We start from the raw sequence: 21,943 nt of genomic DNA on the forward strand, positions 1-21,943 counted from the left end.
TACTCCTAAGTTTTCTTCGTAACGAACAACTGTGCCTTATTCTACTTAAAATATATATTGTGTGTTTGTGATGCAAATAGCATAGTCCCAGTCCCAATTCATTTTGCGGTTTATATAAGAAGATCCCGTTGGATATAACGTATTCTACGGATCCATATAAACAGAATAATTTATATTTCAATCTCAATTCATAAAATAATCCTGGTCTCAGTTTTGGTTAAGACCCTACAAAAATATTATATCAACGACAACTACAAAGTCACCTTCTTGAACCCAAAATAACCAAATTATATGACTTAAACTCCCCCAATATTTCAACAACAAAAAACACCTGCAAAATAAATTCCTATACACCATCACTAGATATGTGTGTTTTAAAATCATACACGACATTTTACCTGTAAAACACATATTTTTTAAAAATATTCCCTAATTCAAGTTATGCACTTTTTTTTGCGGTGGGACTGAAATCACTGACCATTTAATTTTCGAATGCAATTTAATACTCGCTTTACAACAGCTCATAATTAAATGGCTGAAAAAAACTCTCGAAACTCCTTCGGTACTTTTTACATTCCTTAAATTTGGTCTTATCCTAAGTTTCTTCTATGGGGCCTTGTTTCCGGAACCTGAAATCGCGGACTTGTGGCTTTTATTATGCGCTGGATACAAATATGCTATATGGATTAAATGTATCCATGCATATTATCATAAAGAAGTGGTAACCAGTAACACCTTGCTATTCTTCTTTCTCTCTTGCCTAAAATGTAGAATCAGAGCTGACATTTCCAGACTTAACCTTCTTCACTTTATTGACAAATGGTGTCTAGCTGGGTTATTATGTTCTCTTTAAATTTGTTAAATAGTAAGTGGCATAAGTCTAGAATAATACTCACTACTTACCTTTTTCTTTAAATATATCCAATTATGTATCCTTTTCTAATCTCCTGATTCTTTAGTACACCGTCTTTTTGCCTGCATGTTTCAACCCACGTTTACCGGTCAACACGTTAATTCAAGAATACCCCAAGCCGCACGTGTTAACACTATCTCTTCTTTTCGCACAAGCTTTTTCTGTACTTTACCTTGTCTATCCTTTTAACATGACCTTTCACGCTTATACAATTTTGTATACACTTTGTATTTCAATCAATACTATATCTCTAAATTTAAAACTTGAATAGTAATTTCATTTGTTTTAAATTCTATGTAAAGTTATTATGTTAATTGATAAGTAGACGTAAAATAATTTATTATTATAAATTCCTCGCCTATACGTTAGCTAGAAACTTACGTATTATGTAAAATTAGTATAAGCGTTTTACAACGTATGTATGAGCAGTAAGTGTGTGTGTGTGTGTGTAAGTATGTGTGTGTATATGAGGGTACGGGTGAGCGGATATGTCTAATATGGGTGCATATAGGAGTATCTGTGTCACTTGCACATTTCAACATGTACATATTAAATAAGGATTTCATGAAAAGAAAAGAATGTTTATCATTGGTTCTATCAAATCTATTTTTGTGTTACATAATCAATTTGGCAATAAATGTAGGTCTTATAGGCTTGTAAGAATTCCATTAGGTTTAGAGAACCTATGACCAAATTTCTATCTGTTCCTCAACTTTCTTTAATATTTGGTTGTAATTAAGTTCGTCTAAATTCTTTCCATAAAATATTCCTAAAGCCTTCACTTGTTGTTTGATTCAATTTGGGGGAGCTCCTGGGTCATTTGCCCGCCAATTTCCAATTAATTGCTATTATTTTCAATATTCTTATATAATGTTTCAATTGCAATAACATATAGTAAAATTGACAGTGGAAAATTTGTGTGTTGAGGGCTCTCAACCTCCTCACTCTCGTTCACTATTATTTTAGACTCGATGAGCGGATTTGTTTTATGCTAGAAACTTGGTTCTTCCATAAATAAATATGGGGTGGTAGGTTTTTGTGTTTCGTTTGCTTTGTTGTTTTCCTTTTTTACCCTTTGCCCCCTTCTTCTCACGTGCACTCGTATTTGTATAACTAGTCCATTATGTGGACGTGGATTGAGAAGTTTTAGGACCGTTTGAGCTTCCAACCTCAATTTCGCACTGCATACCCAGTATGACCTGGTTCGATGTTGCGGCATTTCAGTGGGGTGGGTTTCCTGAGATCTGTTCCATCTCTCCCCCAGGATCTGGAACCCTCTGACGATCATAGGCCATTTCATCAATCATTACTGAGTTTTGAGGCATGTTTTCTTGTTGTTGTACCGGTTATGGACAATCCGTTGGTGGGAGGCCCGTGGTACCACACCTGCTACAGTTACGAAACTGATGGCATCATCTATACCATGATTTGATACCAAATCCCATAATGTATGTAAAAAGAGGCACCCTCCTGGCGTCCTCCGACATGTACAGCAGCCTAACTCATGTAAATACTGAAGGAAAGCCCCAGACGGTGGTCATCCTTTCCTTCAAAACTTTTGCTCCAAACTTTTGTTCTACTTTGAGCCTTAACTCTCAGTTTGGGATCTCTAAGGGAAGACCAGAAAAGTGAATTTCAGTTAGTTTTCCCCAAGACCCCTTGATTAAAAGTATAATGTCCTTAAAGCAGCGGAGCTTGTGAGAATTACCAATTACAGGTGGTTTCTATATCTCACCCGTAGCACTGCATGCAAACATTGTTGTGTGGAAAGACAAACTATACTTAAATATATGTATGCAATGATAATTATCTGCCGAAAATCATTTGAGTGAATCTGAGTTTTAGAAAACTTCTTTGTCGGTCTGCATCCTCAAAGCATCAAAAGCGATATCATGTCTGTTTAATAAAGCTCTGATAGTTTAGTTTTTAAAAGAACAAGTAAACAATATTCTGTTCATCATGTCTACAAAAGAATAGCATCAATCACAAGTAGATAATCAACACATAAGCACGGTATTTAGTAAATGGCTCACCAATAAACATGTAATTATTTATTCAATGTAATTAGCCATAACAGTTAGTTCATTTGAATCGTGCAAACATTTCAGATTATCCTATTGTCAGACTTAATCCATGTCGCCGCTTGTGTCAAGTGTTGTTTTAAGCACGTATGCCTTGGGGACATTTTCCGAATCCTTATTTCACAGCTCAAACCACAACACTACCAATTAAACGGAACAAATCTGTTTAAGCGTGAGTCAGAAATTTAGTAGCTACATATATTTCCCAAGTATCAAATGAGTTTCGATTTATTGGGTATGTTAAAACTAAAAATTGAAATTTGGGGTAGAAATTTGTACATGTGTACATAGCTGAGTTGTTTCGTTTCTTCTAATATAATTTTTCTGATAGATAGATAGACAGAGAGAGAGATTATTGAAAATTACAAATCACATCTAATACAAAATTTAATTTCACAAAGGAAAACAATATTTCATAGAAATGGGACTTTTTATTAAAAAAATGCAATTCTCCAATATATCTATTTGTTATAACTTACAAGTGTCCGATAAATGAGAATGAAATATAATTGCGAAATACACTGAAGAAAAAAAATCAAGATGCTAGTATGAATTTAGTTAATGAAGAAATATTAGAAATCAAACTGAGTAAGATTTACATATTAACACCTGGTGATATACTGGCACTTTAGATATAAAATATCACTATTTTGACACGTCATTTTAAGCATCAGAGAACATTTTACATTCCACCAACCTCATTCATGAATAACAGCACAATTATAAAATCAAAGCACTCGTTGATTATTAACACAAATACTGAATAATCTCTCCTTTCAAAGACATTCAGAACCATGAATTGGTATTAACGATCATATAAAATTCAGTCGTATTTTATTACAACAATCAGCATTTTACAGAATAAAAGTCAATTACAATTTAGCAACAATTCAACGAAAGTGATATATGCACATATATACTCCGGACAATTTGTTTCATCTACATTATAAGAGATGAAAACTCTTTAGGTTGTATAATCCCACCCACCCACTCTTAAAATGTACTCTTCGAAACAAGACAATCTGGATTGATGAAAATCAGAACAAATCCTAAACTTTTCATCAAAGGCAGCATATTTTGAATAATCAGTCCTTATCGTAAACTTGATGTAGCAAAGTTAGTCACGTGTTTGTAATTATTTTCAAAATAAAAGTTATTCAGATGAAAATATCACTAAATAACTATTCGTCCTGTGAATGACTGATGCCCGGCAGTGTACAGCCACTATCGAATTCTGTTGAACGAACATTGGTTCCGGGCACCAAACTTGACTGATGTTTTGTCAAGCTGGAAGCAGATGGGGACAATTTTAATGGTGGTACTACAATTTCTTCAAAATTGATTTCATCGTTTTCATTTCCCTCATTTTCGTCATTATAAGGATAACTTGGCGGCTTGTGAATAATTAGATGCTGCTGCAGCATGCGGTTGATTGAAATAGCAGTCTCAGCAAATGGCTCCAAATCCTTGGTACTGCTATTCCTAGAAAGCATTGTTGGTGTAGCAAGAGAAGTAGCAGCCGGTGGGCAAGATACCCAGGGGTGGTTCAAGACCTGCTCGGTAGAATAACGCTTGCGTGGATCTCGCACCAGCAAGTGACGAATGAGGTCTTTGGCACTGTCTGAGATTACACTCCAATCGTTTTCTGGAAACTCATAAACATCATTTTTGATGCTGCTGAAAAGCATGTCCTGGCAGTCCCGACACATCACATCACTGTTCCACCCACAACCACCTCCACAGTCGCCATAAAATGGATGGTAACCGCACAGCATGATGTACATGATTATTCCCAGGCTCCAGAGATCACATTTCTTGTCATAGGATAAGGATTCACCAAGCCAAACTTTAACAACTTCAGGAGCCATATAATCTGCTGTGCCGACTGGCGTCAGGAGATCTGGCGTGGAACACATATCCTTCTGACTTTCAACAGGCACACCACTTGCCAAGTCAAAATCACATATTCGTATCGGGAATATTTCTTTCTTTTCACACAATATGTTTTCTAGCTTTAGATCCCTGTGGACTATTCCTTTATTGTGGAGGAAATCCAAGGCTCGTGTGATGCATTTCACTATTAAACTGGCTTCTGTCTCAGTCAGATGACCCCTTCTCTCAATATTGTCAAACAAGGTTCCTCCCAACATCTTGTCAAAGACCAAATAAAATCGACCTTCTTCTTCAAAGTATTCATAAAGCTGTAAGATGTTCTCCTGACCTTGACATAAGTTGTATATTTCTATTTCTTTGAAGACTTTGCTGCTGGATCGGATCGTGTTGTTTTTAATGATCTTTACAGCATATTCTTTGCTGTTGGAAATATTTATAAATGTCTGCACTGAATCAATAGTACCATTTCCTAAGATTTCTCCTGTTGGTCTGTACAAATCATGAAATTTTGTAACAGGAATATCAGCTGCCCTTTTTGTCTTCTTTAGGAGTCTTGGTGTATTACGATTTAAACTTGCGTTTTTCTCTGCATCCCGTAAATTATGGCTTTCCATGTCCTTAAAATCGTTATCCATCTCTATATTCAGTCCGTTTAAAGTACCGTAATGTCAGCACCTTTTATATATGTGATCGGTTGATGACAATTAGCTTCCTGATTGGCTCGTGTCATCCTGTCGATACGACTAAAATTCAACAGTATTCAAATAAATCCCCTACTGACACTGAGTAAGCACTTAATTAGGCACTCACGGCAGTTCCTCTGGCCTCGCTGTGATGATTGATTCACACCTTGGAATGGAAGAGTACATATCACAGTTATAAAGTGGAAACAATTACTAGAACAAACGAAAACAAGAAATTTGTTTAACAAGCTTTTAGTTGATATTTATTTCTTTACAGTGCTATCACGAATAGTCATTTGCCAAAAACATAATTGATCGATGTTTTCTTATTTTATGAGAAAATATTTTCATAAAGAAATTCTTTTAAATCTTATATTTCTGTTAGTAACATGTACCATCTATCATTGATTCAACATAGATGATCGCCTGGCTAGTCTATGCAATGAAATAATGTTTCTGTCTAATATTCAATTTCAAAAATACTTCTAAAATCTCTTTCTTTCTCTCTCTTTGTCAAATTCAAAACAACTTTTAACAAGCTTTTTGGTTGTACAAAATCCGAAAACATCGCAGTCTTTAAGTTATATATGAAGATGTTTATTTTCCTTCAATAAATATTATTGAAAGTAGACTATAGTTATTTTCAAATGGCATCGTTAATGGTAACCGATGTGGTATCTAAAATGCATTTCTGCAAACAACTTGAAAAATGGTTCAAGATAATTGATATGCACGGGCTTCCATATATTTATAACGTCCTTTTTTTCTTCCTTGCAACCATTGCAAATTCAAGGCTTTCATACTTAAGTATTGTCGGGACTCCAGCAGTGTCCAGGAGTTGTCTTTCACTGAATAATACTATGTATCTAGCTTATAGCCATACGATTTTTATTTTAATAATAAACAAAAACTTATTCAAGATAAATGAAAACTTTTTATACAAGTATATGAGAACAAACAATTTCACATGCGCTTGATATAATTTCGATGATCGTATGAATTAGAGGTCTTTCTTTTTTATTTAACGCTCCCATTAACCCTGTTTCGTCAGACAAAGCACGCGGTCCAAAGATGATCAATTTGTTTCATGGTATGATAAAAACTATATAAATGAAGTACTCTTGTGCACCTTAAAACATATCTAATCGTTTGGCTTTCATTATTGATGTTACATAATCAACTAAAACTTTATTTATATATATTGCTGTCATTAATCTCATTTGTAATTTAGAGGTTATTTTGCGTCGATGCCCAAAAATGTATCCCTTATTGCACCAGTAATTCTATAACGGTCAGTTGCTGTTTGCGGACAACGCAGTATTGTGTGGATTTAGAATCAGTGTATTGACCATACAAATGGCAAGGCGGAATCATACGTATACTATGTTTTTTAAAGGCCATCTCGCCAGTGATCCAAACGTCATGTAGGTGAATAAACATCACGCTTTGTTAAAAGCAGACGAGATAGCTTCCCATCTCTTCCGTATTCCATCCCAATATAGATTCCGATTACTAGTCTCCGATTGTGCTTACATAGGTATCGGTACAAATAAATGTATACGGCCTCCCAGGTATATTGGGTATTATCTGTAAAGTGCCTTATTCTAAAAGGGGTTCGTTACAGTGAAAATTAGGAGTATTCGTCCATGAATCAAAGGATGACGCTTCTAACCTGTAACAATATAACACAAGGGAAGACACGAGTCCCCACCGCTCGGTAGGTCCGACTCTGTTAGTTTATCCTAATAGCGTCTGCTAATCTCCAACGTAAGCCAGTCGTAATCAAGAAGAGTTCATTTTTCACGATTGACCGAAAGGTAAGATCCGAAAAACTGCGCACTCGATGTTGTTCGGATCTTACCTTTCGTTCACTGGTGAAATCCAAGACTATTCGAATGCAAACGGCACTGCCTGCCATTAGTTGTCCAAACGTCAAAATCGGCGAACAATTATTGAATTTTCTCCAAGATGTCTCATACTGAACGAAGTGTGTCGAGCAGTTTTGAAAATTGAACTATTCTTGATTACCACTGGCTGAAGGTGGAAATTAGCAGACGCAATTAGGATAAACTAGCATGGTTGGAACTACCGATAGGTGCGAACTCGTGTCTTTTTCTTGTATTATATTGTTACAGGATTGAACATTCATACCCTGATTCAATGGCGGATACTCCTAAGTTTTCTTCGTAACGAACAACTGTGCCTTATTCTACTTAAAATATATATTGTGTGTTTGTGATGCAAATAGCATAGTCCCAGTCCCAATTCATTTTGCGGTTTATATAAGAAGATCCCGTTGGATATAACGTATTCTACGGATCCATATAAACAGAATAATTTATATTTCAATCTCAATTCATAAAATAATCCTGGTCTCAGTTTTGGTTAAGACCCTACAAAAATATTATATCAACGACAACTACAAAGTCACCTTCTTGAACCCAAAATAACCAAATTATATGACTTAAACTCCCCCAATATTTCAACAACAAAAAACACCTGCAAAATAAATTCCTATACACCATCACTAGATATGTGTGTTTTAAAATCATACACGACATTTTACCTGTAAAACACATATTTTTTAAAAATATTCCCTAATTCAAGTTATGCACTTTTTTTTGCGGTGGGACTGAAATCACTGACCATTTAATTTTCGAATGCAATTTAATACTCGCTTTACAACAGCTCATAATTAAATGGCTGAAAAAAACTCTCGAAACTCCTTCGGTACTTTTTACATTCCTTAAATTTGGTCTTATCCTAAGTTTCTTCTATGGGGCCTTGTTTCCGGAACCTGAAATCGCGGACTTGTGGCTTTTATTATGCGCTGGATACAAATATGCTATATGGATTAAATGTATCCATGCATATTATCATAAAGAAGTGGTAACCAGTAACACCTTGCTATTCTTCTTTCTCTCTTGCCTAAAATGTAGAATCAGAGCTGACATTTCCAGACTTAACCTTCTTCACTTTATTGACAAATGGTGTCTAGCTGGGTTATTATGTTCTCTTTAAATTTGTTAAATAGTAAGTGGCATAAGTCTAGAATAATACTCACTACTTACCTTTTTCTTTAAATATATCCAATTATGTATCCTTTTCTAATCTCCTGATTCTTTAGTACACCGTCTTTTTGCCTGCATGTTTCAACCCACGTTTACCGGTCAACACGTTAATTCAAGAATACCCCAAGCCGCACGTGTTAACACTATCTCTTCTTTTCGCACAAGCTTTTTCTGTACTTTACCTTGTCTATCCTTTTAACATGACCTTTCACGCTTATACAATTTTGTATACACTTTGTATTTCAATCAATACTATATCTCTAAATTTAAAACTTGAATAGTAATTTCATTTGTTTTAAATTCTATGTAAAGTTATTATGTTAATTGATAAGTAGACGTAAAATAATTTATTATTATAAATTCCTCGCCTATACGTTAGCTAGAAACTTACGTATTATGTAAAATTAGTATAAGCGTTTTACAACGTATGTATGAGCAGTAAGTGTGTGTGTGTGTGTGTAAGTATGTGTGTGTATATGAGGGTACGGGTGAGCGGATATGTCTAATATGGGTGCATATAGGAGTATCTGTGTCACTTGCACATTTCAACATGTACATATTAAATAAGGATTTCATGAAAAGAAAAGAATGTTTATCATTGGTTCTATCAAATCTATTTTTGTGTTACATAATCAATTTGGCAATAAATGTAGGTCTTATAGGCTTGTAAGAATTCTATTAGGTTTAGAGAACCTATGACCAAATTTCTATCTGTTCCTCAACTTTCTTTAATATTTGGTTGTAATTAAGTTCGTCTAAATTCTTTCCATAAAATATTCCTAAAGCCTTCACTTGTTGTTTGATTCAATTTGGGGGAGCTCCTGGGTCATTTGCCCGCCAATTTCCAATTAATTGCTATTATTTTCAATATTCTTATATAATGTTTCAATTGCAATAACATATAGTAAAATTGACAGTGGAAAATTTGTGTGTTGAGGGCTCTCAACCTCCTCACTCTCGTTCACTATTATTTTAGACTCGATGAGCGGATTTGTTTTATGCTAGAAACTTGGTTCTTCCATAAATAAATATGGGGTGGTAGGTTTTTGTGTTTCGTTTGCTTTGTTGTTTTCCTTTTTTACCCTTTGCCCCCTTCTTCTCACGTGCACTCGTATTTGTATAACTAGTCCATTATGTGGACGTGGATTGAGAAGTTTTAGGACCGTTTGAGCTTCCAACCTCAATTTCGCACTGCATACCCAGTATGACCTGGTTCGATGTTGCGGCATTTCAGTGGGGTGGGTTTCCTGAGATCTGTTCCATCTCTCCCCCAGGATCTGGAACCCTCTGACGATCATAGGCCATTTCATCAATCATTACTGAGTTTTGAGGCATGTTTTCTTGTTGTTGTACCGGTTATGGACAATCCGTTGGTGGGAGGCCCGTGGTACCACACCTGCTACAGTTACGAAACTGATGGCATCATCTATACCATGATTTGATACCAAATCCCATAATGTATGTAAAAAGAGGCACCCTCCTGGCGTCCTCCGACATGTACAGCAGCCTAACTCATGTAAATACTGAAGGAAAGCCCCAGACGGTGGTCATCCTTTCCTTCAAAACTTTTGCTCCAAACTTTTGTTCTACTTTGAGCCTTAACTCTCAGTTTGGGATCTCTAAGGGAAGACCAGAAAAGTGAATTTCAGTTAGTTTTCCCCAAGACCCCTTGATTAAAAGTATAATGTCCTTAAAGCAGCGGAGCTTGTGAGAATTACCAATTACAGGTGGTTTCTATATCTCACCCGTAGCACTGCATGCAAACATTGTTGTGTGGAAAGACAAACTATACTTAAATATATGTATGCAATGATAATTATCTGCCGAAAATCATTTGAGTGAATCTGAGTTTTAGAAAACTTCTTTGTCGGTCTGCATCCTCAAAGCATCAAAAGCGATATCATGTCTGTTTAATAAAGCTCTGATAGTTTAGTTTTTAAAAGAACAAGTAAACAATATTCTGTTCATCATGTCTACAAAAGAATAGCATCAATCACAAGTAGATAATCAACACATAAGCACGGTATTTAGTAAATGGCTCACCAATAAACATGTAATTATTTATTCAATGTAATTAGCCATAACAGTTAGTTCATTTGAATCGTGCAAACATTTCAGATTATCCTATTGTCAGACTTAATCCATGTCGCCGCTTGTGTCAAGTGTTGTTTTAAGCACGTATGCCTTGGGGACATTTTCCGAATCCTTATTTCACAGCTCAAACCACAACACTACCAATTAAACGGAACAAATCTGTTTAAGCGTGAGTCAGAAATTTAGTAGCTACATATATTTCCCAAGTATCAAATGAGTTTCGATTTATTGGGTATGTTAAAACTAAAAATTGAAATTTGGGGTAGAAATTTGTACATGTGTACATAGCTGAGTTGTTTCGTTTCTTCTAATATAATTTTTCTGATAGATAGATAGACAGAGAGAGAGATTATTGAAAATTACAAATCACATCTAATACAAAATTTAATTTCACAAAGGAAAACAATATTTCATAGAAATGGGACTTTTTATTAAAAAAATGCAATTCTCCAATATATCTATTTGTTATAACTTACAAGTGTCTGATAAATGAGAATGAAATATAATTGCGAAATACACTGAAGAAAAAAAATCAAGATGCTAGTATGAATTTAGTTAATGAAGAAATATTAGAAATCAAACTGAGTAAGATTTACATATTAACACCTGGTGATATACTGGCACTTTAGATATAAAATATCACTATTTTGACACGTCATTTTAAGCATCAGAGAACATTTTACATTCCACCAACCTCATTCATGAATAACAGCACAATTATAAAATCAAAGCACTCGTTGATTATTAACACAAATACTGAATAATCTCTCCTTTCAAAGACATTCAGAACCATGAATTGGTATTAACGATCATATAAAATTCAGTCGTATTTTATTACAACAATCAGCATTTTACAGAATAAAAGTCAATTACAATTTAGCAACAATTCAACGAAAGTGATATATGCACATATATACTCCGGACAATTTGTTTCATCTACATTATAAGAGATGAAAACTCTTTAGGTTGTATAATCCCACCCACCCACTCTTAAAATGTACTCTTCGAAACAAGACAATCTGGATTGATGAAAATCAGAACAAATCCTAAACTTTTCATCAAAGGCAGCATATTTTGAATAATCAGTCCTTATCGTAAACTTGATGTAGCAAAGTTAGTCACGTGTTTGTAATTATTTTCAAAATAAAAGTTATTCAGATGAAAATATCACTAAATAACTATTCGTCCTGTGAATGACTGATGCCCGGCAGTGTACAGCCACTATCGAATTCTGTTGAACGAACATTGGTTCCGGGCACCAAACTTGACTGATGTTTTGTCAAGCTGGAAGCAGATGGGGACAATTTTAATGGTGGTACTACAATTTCTTCAAAATTGATTTCATCGTTTTCATTTCCCTCATTTTCGTCATTATAAGGATAACTTGGCGGCTTGTGAATAATTAGATGCTGCTGCAGCATGCGGTTGATTGAAATAGCAGTCTCAGCAAATGGCTCCAAATCCTTGGTACTGCTATTCCTAGAAAGCATTGTTGGTGTAGCAAGAGAAGTAGCAGCCGGTGGGCAAGATACCCAGGGGTGGTTCAAGACCTGCTCGGTAGAATAACGCTTGCGTGGATCTCGCACCAGCAAGTGACGAATGAGGTCTTTGGCACTGTCTGAGATTACACTCCAATCGTTTTCTGGAAACTCATAAACATCATTTTTGATGCTGCTGAAAAGCATGTCCTGGCAGTCCCGACACATCACATCACTGTTCCACCCACAACCACCTCCACAGTCGCCATAAAATGGATGGTAACCGCACAGCATGATGTACATGATTATTCCCAGGCTCCAGAGATCACATTTCTTGTCATAGGATAAGGATTCACCAAGCCAAACTTTAACAACTTCAGGAGCCATATAATCTGCTGTGCCGACTGGCGTCAGGAGATCTGGCGTGGAACACATATCCTTCTGACTTTCAACAGGCACACCACTTGCCAAGTCAAAATCACATATTCGTATCGGGAATATTTCTTTCTTTTCACACAATATGTTTTCTAGCTTTAGATCCCTGTGGACTATTCCTTTATTGTGGAGGAAATCCAAGGCTCGTGTGATGCATTTCACTATTAAACTGGCTTCTGTCTCAGTCAGATGACCCCTTCTCTCAATATTGTCAAACAAGGTTCCTCCCAACATCTTGTCAAAGACCAAATAAAATCGACCTTCTTCTTCAAAGTATTCATAAAGCTGTAAGATGTTCTCCTGACCTTGACATAAGTTGTATATTTCTATTTCTTTGAAGACTTTGCTGCTGGATCGGATCGTGTTGTTTTTAATGATCTTTACAGCATATTCTTTGCTGTTGGAAATATTTATAAATGTCTGCACTGAATCAATAGTACCATTTCCTAAGATTTCTCCTGTTGGTCTGTACAAATCATGAAATTTTGTAACAGGAATATCAGCTGCCCTTTTTGTCTTCTTTAGGAGTCTTGGTGTATTACGATTTAAACTTGCGTTTTTCTCTGCATCCCGTAAATTATGGCTTTCCATGTCCTTAAAATCGTTATCCATCTCTATATTCAGTCCGTTTAAAGTACCGTAATGTCAGCACCTTTTATATATGTGATCGGTTGATGACAATTAGCTTCCTGATTGGCTCGTGTCATCCTGTCGATACGACTAAAATTCAACAGTATTCAAATAAATCCCCTACTGACACTGAGTAAGCACTTAATTAGGCACTCACGGCAGTTCCTCTGGCCTCGCTGTGATGATTGATTCACACCTTGGAATGGAAGAGTACATATCACAGTTATAAAGTGGAAACAATTACTAGAACAAACGAAAACAAGAAATTTGTTTAACAAGCTTTTAGTTGATATTTATTTCTTTACAGTGCTATCACGAATAGTCATTTGCCAAAAACATAATTGATCGATGTTTTCTTATTTTATGAGAAAATATTTTCATAAAGAAATTCTTTTAAATCTTATATTTCTGTTAGTAACATGTACCATCTATCATTGATTCAACATAGATGATCGCCTGGCTAGTCTATGCAATGAAATAATGTTTCTGTCTAATATTCAATTTCAAAAATACTTCTAAAATCTCTTTCTTTCTCTCTCTTTGTCAAATTCAAAACAACTTTTAACAAGCTTTTTGGTTGTACAAAATCCGAAAACATCGCAGTCTTTAAGTTATATATGAAGATGTTTATTTTCCTTCAATAAATATTATTGAAAGTAGACTATAGTTATTTTCAAATGGCATCGTTAATGGTAACCGATGTGGTATCTAAAATGCATTTCTGCAAACAACTTGAAAAATGGTTCAAGATAATTGATATGCACGGGCTTCCATATATTTATAACGTCCTTTTTTTCTTCCTTGCAACCATTGCAAATTCAAGGCTTTCATACTTAAGTATTGTCGGGACTCCAGCAGTGTCCAGGAGTTGTCTTTCACTGAATAATACTATGTATCTAGCTTATAGCCATACGATTTTTATTTTAATAATAAACAAAAACTTATTCAAGATAAATGAAAACTTTTTATACAAGTATATGAGAACAAACAATTTCACATGCGCTTGATATAATTTCGATGATCGTATGAATTAGAGGTCTTTCTTTTTTATTTAACGCTCCCATTAACCCTGTTTCGTCAGACAAAGCACGCGGTCCAAAGATGATCAATTTGTTTCATGGTATGATAAAAACTATATAAATGAAGTACTCTTGTGCACCTTAAAACATATCTAATCGTTTGGCTTTCATTATTGATGTTACATAATCAACTAAAACTTTATTTATATATATTGCTGTCATTAATCTCATTTGTAATTTAGAGGTTATTTTGCGTCGATGCCCAAAAATGTATCCCTTATTGCACCAGTAATTCTATAACGGTCAGTTGCTGTTTGCGGACAACGCAGTATTGTGTGGATTTAGAATCAGTGTATTGACCATACAAATGGCAAGGCGGAATCATACGTATACTATGTTTTTTAAAGGCCATCTCGCCAGTGATCCAAACGTCATGTAGGTGAATAAACATCACGCTTTGTTAAAAGCAGACGAGATAGCTTCCCATCTCTTCCGTATTCCATCCCAATATAGATTCCGATTACTAGTCTCCGATTGTGCTTACATAGGTATCGGTACAAATAAATGTATACGGCCTCCCAGGTATATTGGGTATTATCTGTAAAGTGCCTTATTCTAAAAGGGGTTCGTTACAGTGAAAATTAGGAGTATTCGTCCATGAATCAAAGGATGACGCTTCTAACCTGTAACAATATAACACAAGGGAAGACACGAGTCCCCACCGCTCGGTAGGTCCGACTCTGTTAGTTTATCCTAATAGCGTCTGCTAATCTCCAACGTAAGCCAGTCGTAATCAAGAAGAGTTCATTTTTCACGATTGACCGAAAGGTAAGATCCGAAAAACTGCGCACTCGATGTTGTTCGGATCTTACCTTTCGTTCACTGGTGAAATCCAAGACTATTCGAATGCAAACGGCACTGCCTGCCATTAGTTGTCCAAACGTCAAAATCGGCGAACAATTATTGAATTTTCTCCAAGATGTCTCATACTGAACGAAGTGTGTCGAGCAGTTTTGAAAATTGAACTATTCTTGATTACCACTGGCTGAAGGTGGAAATTAGCAGACGCAATTAGGATAAACTAGCATGGTTGGAACTACCGATAGGTGCGAACTCGTGTCTTTTTCTTGTATTATATTGTTACAGGATTGAACATTCATACCCTGATTCAATGGCGGATACTCCTAAGTTTTCTTCGTAACGAACAACTGTGCCTTATTCTACTTAAAATATATATTGTGTGTTTGTGATGCAAATAGCATAGTCCCAGTCCCAATTCATTTTGCGGTTTATATAAGAAGATCCCGTTGGATATAACGTATTCTACGGATCCATATAAACAGAATAATTTATATTTCAATCTCAATTCATAAAATAATCCTGGTCTCAGTTTTGGTTAAGACCCTACAAAAATATTATATCAACGACAACTACAAAGTCACCTTCTTGAACCCAAAATAACCAAATTATATGACTTAAACTCCCCCAATATTTCAACAACAAAAAACACCTGCAAAATAAATTCCTATACACCATCACTAGATATGTGTGTTTTAAAATCATACACGACATTTTACCTGTAAAACACATATTTTTTAAAAATATTCCCTAATTCAAGTTATGCACTTTTTTTTGCGATGGGACTGAAATCACTGACCATTTAATTTTCGAATGCAATTTAATACTCGCTTTACAACAGCTCATAATTAAATGGCTGAAAAAAACTCTCGAAACTCCTTCGGTACTTTTTACATTCCTTAAATTTGGTCTTATCCTAAGTTTCTTCTATGGGGCCTTGTTTCCGGAACCTGAAATCGCGGACTTGTGGCTTTTATTATGCGCTGGATACAAATATGCTATATGGATTAAATGTATCCATGCATATTATCATAAAGAAGTGGTAACCAGTAACACCTTGCTATTCTTCTTTCTCTCTTGCCTAAAATGTAGAATCAGAGCTGACATTTCCAGACTTAACCTTCTTCACTTTATTGACAAATGGTGTCTAGCTGGGTTATTATGTTCTCTTTAAATTTGTTAAATAGTAAGTGGCATAAGTCTAGAATAATACTCACTACTTACCTTTTTCTTTAAATATATCCAATTATGTATCCTTTTCTAATCTCCTGATTCTTTAGTACACCGTCTTTTTGCCTGCATGTTTCAACCCACGTTTACCGGTCAACACGTTAATTCAAGAATACCCCAAGCCGCACGTGTTAACACTATCTCTTCTTTTCGCACGAGCTTTTTCTGTACTTTACCTTGTCTATCCTTTTAACATGACCTTTCACGCTTATACAATTTTGTATACACTTTGTATTTCAATCAATACTATATCTCTAAATTTAAAACTTGAATAGTAATTTCATTTGTTTTAAATTCTATGTAAAGTTATTATGTTAATTGATAAGTAGACGTAAAATAATTTATTATTATAAATTCCTCGCCTATACGTTAGCTAGAAACTTACGTATTATGTAAAATTAGTATAAGCGTTTTACAACGTATGTATGAGCAGTAAGTGTGTGTGTGTGTGTGTAAGTATGTGTGTGTATATGAGGGTACGGGTGAGCGGATATGTCTAATATGGGTGCATATAGGAGTATCTGTGTCACTTGCACATTTCAACATGTACATATTAAATAAGGATTTCATGAAAAGAAAAGAATGTTTATCATTGGTTCTATCAAATCTATTTTTGTGTTACATAATCAATTTGGCAATAAATGTAGGTCTTATAGGCTTGTAAGAATTCCATTAGGTTTAGAGAACCTATGACCAAATTTCTATCTGTTCCTCAACTTTCTTTAATATTTGGTTGTAATTAAGTTCGTCTAAATTCTTTCCATAAAATATTCCTAAAGCCTTCACTTGTTGTTTGATTCAATTTGGGGGAGCTCCTGGGTCATTTGCCCGCCAATTTCCAATTAATTGCTATTATTTTCAATATTCTTATATAATGTTTCAATTGCAATAACATATAGTAAAATTGACAGTGGAAAATTTGTGTGTTGAGGGCTCTCAACCTCCTCACTCTCGTTCACTATTATTTTAGACTCGATGAGCGGATTTGTTTTATGCTAGAAACTTGGTTCTTCCATAAATAAATATGGGGTGGTAGGTTTTTGTGTTTCGTTTGCTTTGTTGTTTTCCTTTTTTACCCTTTGCCCCCTTCTTCTCACGTGCACTCGTATTTGTATAACTAGTCCATTATGTGGACGTGGATTGAGAAGTTTTAGGACCGTTTGAGCTTCCAACCTCAATTTCGCACTGCATACCCAGTATGACCTGGTTCGATGTTGCGGCATTTCAGTGGGGTGGGTTTCCTGAGATCTGTTCCATCTCTCCCCCAGGATCTGGAACCCTCTGACGATCATAGGCCATTTCATCAATCATTACTGAGTTTTGAGGCATGTTTTCTTGTTGTTGTACCGGTTATGGACAATCCGTTGGTGGGAGGCCCGTGGTACCACACCTGCTACAGTTACGAAACTGATGGCATCATCTATACCATGATTTGATACCAAATCCCATAATGTATGTAAAAAGAGGCACCCTCCTGGCGTCCTCCGACATGTACAGCAGCCTAACTCATGCAAATACTGAAGGAAAGCCCCAGACGGTGGTCATCCTTTCCTTCAAAACTTTTGCTCCAAACTTTTGTTCTACTTTGAGCCTTAACTCTCAGTTTTGGATCTCTAAGGGAAGACCAGAAAAGTGAATTTCAGTTAGTTTTCCCCAAGACCCCTTGATTAAAAGTATAATGTCCTTAAAGCAGCGGAGCTTGTGAGAATTACCAATTACAGGTGGTTTCTATATCTCACCCGTAGCACTGCATGCAAACATTGTTGTGTGGAAAGACAAACTATACTTAAATATATGTATGCAATGATAATTATCTGCCGAAAATCATTTGAGTGAATCTGAGTTTTAGAAAACTTCTTTGTCGGTCTGCATCCTCAAAGCATCAAAAGCGATATCATGTCTGTTTAATAAAGCTCTGATAGTTTAGTTTTTAAAAGAACAAGTAAACAATATTCTGTTCATCATGTCTACAAAAGAATAGCATCAATCACAAGTAGATAATCAACACATAAGCACGGTATTTAGTAAATGGCTCACCAATAAACATGTAATTATTTATTCAATGTAATTAGCCATAACAGTTAGTTCATTTGAATCGTGCAAACATTTCAGATTATCCTATTGTCAGACTTAATCCATGTCGCCGCTTGTGTCAAGTGTTGTTTTAAGCACGTATGCCTTGGGGACATTTTCCGAATCCTTATTTCACAGCTCAAACCACAACACTACCAATTAAACGGAACAAATCTGTTTAAGCGTGAGTCAGAAATTTAGTAGCTACATATATTTCCCAAGTATCAAATGAGTTTCGATTTATTGGGTATGTTAAAACTAAAAATTGAAATTTGGGGTAGAAATTTGTACATGTGTACATAGCTGAGTTGTTTCGTTTCTTCTAATATAATTTTTCTGATAGATAGATAGACAGAGAGAGAGATTATTGAAAATTACAAATCACATCTAATACAAAATTTAATTTCACAAAGGAAAACAATATTTCATAGAAATGGGACTTTTTATTAAAAAATGCAATTCTCCAATATATCTATTTGTTATAACTTACAAGTGTCCGATAAATGAGAATGAAATATAATTGCGAAATACACTGAAGAAAAAAATCAAGATGCTAGTATGAATTTAGTTAATGAAGAAATATTAGAAATCAAACTGAGTAAGATTTACATATTAACACCTGGTGATATACTGGCACTTTAGATATAAAATATCACTATTTTGACACGTCATTTTAAGCATCAGAGAACATTTTACATTCCACCAACCTCATTCATGAATAACAGCACAATTATAAAATCAAAGCACTCGTTGATTATTAACACAAATACTGAATAATCTCTCCTTTCAAAGACATTCAGAACCATGAATTGGTATTAACGATCATATAAAATTCAGTCGTATTTTATTACAACAATCAGCATTTTACAGAATAAAAGTCAATTACAATTTAGCAACAATTCAACGAAAGTGATATATGCACATATATACTCCGGACAATTTGTTTCATCTACATTATAAGAGATGAAAACTCTTTAGGTTGTATAATCCCACCCACCCACTCTTAAAATGTACTCTTCGAAACAAGACAATCTGGATTGATGAAAATCAGAACAAATCCTAAACTTTTCATCAAAGGCAGCATATTTTGAATAATCAGTCCTTATCGTAAACTTGATGTAGCAAAGTTAGTCACGTGTTTGTAATTATTTTCAAAATAAAAGTTATTCAGATGAAAATATCACTAAATAACTATTCGTCCTGTGAATGACTGATGCCCGGCAGTGTACAGCCACTATCGAATTCTGTTGAACGAACATTGGTTCCGGGCACCAAACTTGACTGATGTTTTGTCAAGCTGGAAGCAGATGGGGACAATTTTAATGGTGGTACTACAATTTCTTCAAAATTGATTTCATCGTTTTCATTTCCCTCATTTTCGTCATTATAAGGATAACTTGGCGGCTTGTGAATAATTAGATGCTGCTGCAGCATGCGGTTGATTGAAATAGCAGTCTCAGCAAATGGCTCCAAATCCTTGGTACTGCTATTCCTAGAAAGCATTGTTGGTGTAGCAAGAGAAGTAGCAGCCGGTGGGCAAGATACCCAGGGGTGGTTCAAGACCTGCTCGGTAGAATAACGCTTGCGTGGATCTCGCACCAGCAAGTGACGAATGAGGTCTTTGGCACTGTCTGAGATTACACTCCAATCGTTTTCTGGAAACTCATAAACATCATTTTTGATGCTGCTGAAAAGCATGTCCTGGCAGTCCCGACACATCACATCACTGTTCCACCCACAACCACCTCCACAGTCGCCATAAAATGGATGGTAACCGCACAGCATGATGTACATGATTATTCCCAGGCTCCAGAGATCACATTTCTTGTCATAGGATAAGGATTCACCAAGCCAAACTTTAACAACTTCAGGAGCCATATAATCTGCTGTGCCGACTGGCGTCAGGAGATCTGGCGTGGAACACATATCCTTCTGACTTTCAACAGGCACACCACTTGCCAAGTCAAAATCACATATTCGTATCGGGAATATTTCTTTCTTTTCACACAATATGTCTTCTAGCTTTAGATCCCTGTGGACTATTCCTTTATTGTGGAGGAAATCCAAGGCTCGTGTGATGCATTTCACTATTAAACTGGCTTCTGTCTCAGTCAGATGACCCCTTCTCTCAATATTGTCAAACAAGGTTCCTCCCAACATCTTGTCAAAGACCAAATAAAATCGACCTTCTTCTTCAAAGTATTCATAAAGCTGTAAGATGTTCTCCTGACCTTGACATAAGTTGTATATTTCTATTTCTTTGAAGACTTTGCTGCTGGATCGGATCGTGTTGTTTTTAATGATCTTTACAGCATATTCTTTGCTGTTGGAAATATTTATAAATGTCTGCACTGAATCAATAGTACCATTTCCTAAGATTTCTCCTGTTGGTCTGTACAAATCATGAAATTTTGTAACAGGAATATCAGCTGCCCTTTTTGTCTTCTTTAGGAGTCTTGGTGTATTACGATTTAAACTTGCGTTTTTCTCTGCATCCCGTAAATTATGGCTTTCCATGTCCTTAAAATCGTTATCCATCTCTATATTCAGTCCGTTTAAAGTACCGTAATGTCAGCACCTTTTATATATGTGATCGGTTGATGACAATTAGCTTCCTGATTGGCTCGTGTCATCCTGTCGATACGACTAAAATTCAACAGTATTCAAATAAATCCCCTACTGACACTGAGTAAGCACTTAATTAGGCACTCACGGAAGTTCCTCTGGCCTCGCTGTGATGATTGATTCACACCTTGGAATGGAAGAGTACATATCACAGTTATAAAGTGGAAACAATTACTAGAACAAACGAAAACAAGAAATTTGTTTAACAAGCTTTTAGTTGATATTTATTTCTTTACAGTGCTATCACGAATAGTCATTTGCCAAAAACATAATTGATCGATGTTTTCTTATTTTATGAGAAAATATTTTCATAAAGAAATTCTTTTAAATCTTATATTTCTGTTAGTAACATGTACCATCTATCATTGATTCAACATAGATGATCGCCTGGCTAGTCTATGCAATGAAATAATGTTTCTGTCTAATATTCAATTTCAAAAATACTTCTAAAATCTCTTTCTTTCTCTCTCTTTGTCAAATTCAAAACAACTTTTAACAAGCTTTTTGGTTGTACAAAATCCGAAAACATCGCAGTCTTTAAGTTATATATGAAGATGTTTATTTTCCTTCAATAAATATTATTGAAAGTAGACTATAGTTATTTTCAAATGGCATCGTTAATGGTAACCGATGTGGTATCTAAAATGCATTTCTGCAAACAACTTGAAAAATGGTTCAAGATAATTGATATGCACGGGCTTCCATATATTTATAACGTCCTTTTTTTCTTCCTTGCAACCATTGCAAATTCAAGGCTTTCATACTTAAGTATTGTCGGGACTCCAGCAGTGTCCAGGAGTTGTCTTTCACTGAATAATACTATGTATCTAGCTTATAGCCATACGATTTTTATTTTAATA

General features: G+C 35.3%; 1 protein-coding gene and 1 pseudogene across 1 annotated transcript; both read right to left on the reverse strand.

Moving 5' to 3' along the window:
- Positions 1-4,175: 4,175 nt before the first annotated feature.
- On the reverse strand, positions 4,176-6,971 carry LOC149771724 (MAP kinase-interacting serine/threonine-protein kinase 1 pseudogene; annotated as a pseudogene).
- A 4,942-nt stretch (positions 6,972-11,913) lies between these two features.
- On the reverse strand, positions 11,914-20,618 carry LOC149771725 (ribosomal protein S6 kinase alpha-5-like). Its single transcript, XM_089948170.1, has 2 exons — positions 19,736-20,618; positions 11,914-13,262 (listed from the first exon to the last, which is right to left on the reverse strand). The coding sequence occupies exons 1-2, from the start codon at positions 20,616-20,618 to the stop codon at positions 11,914-11,916; spliced, it is 2,232 nt and encodes a 743-aa protein (XP_089804296.1).
- Positions 20,619-21,943: the final 1,325 nt, after the last annotated feature.

Source organism: Sinohyriopsis cumingii, unplaced genomic scaffold, assembly GCF_028554795.1.
Source record: "Sinohyriopsis cumingii isolate HCF-2022 unplaced genomic scaffold, ASM2855479v2 utg001699l, whole genome shotgun sequence".
NCBI lineage: Eukaryota > Metazoa > Mollusca > Bivalvia > Unionida > Unionidae > Sinohyriopsis > Sinohyriopsis cumingii.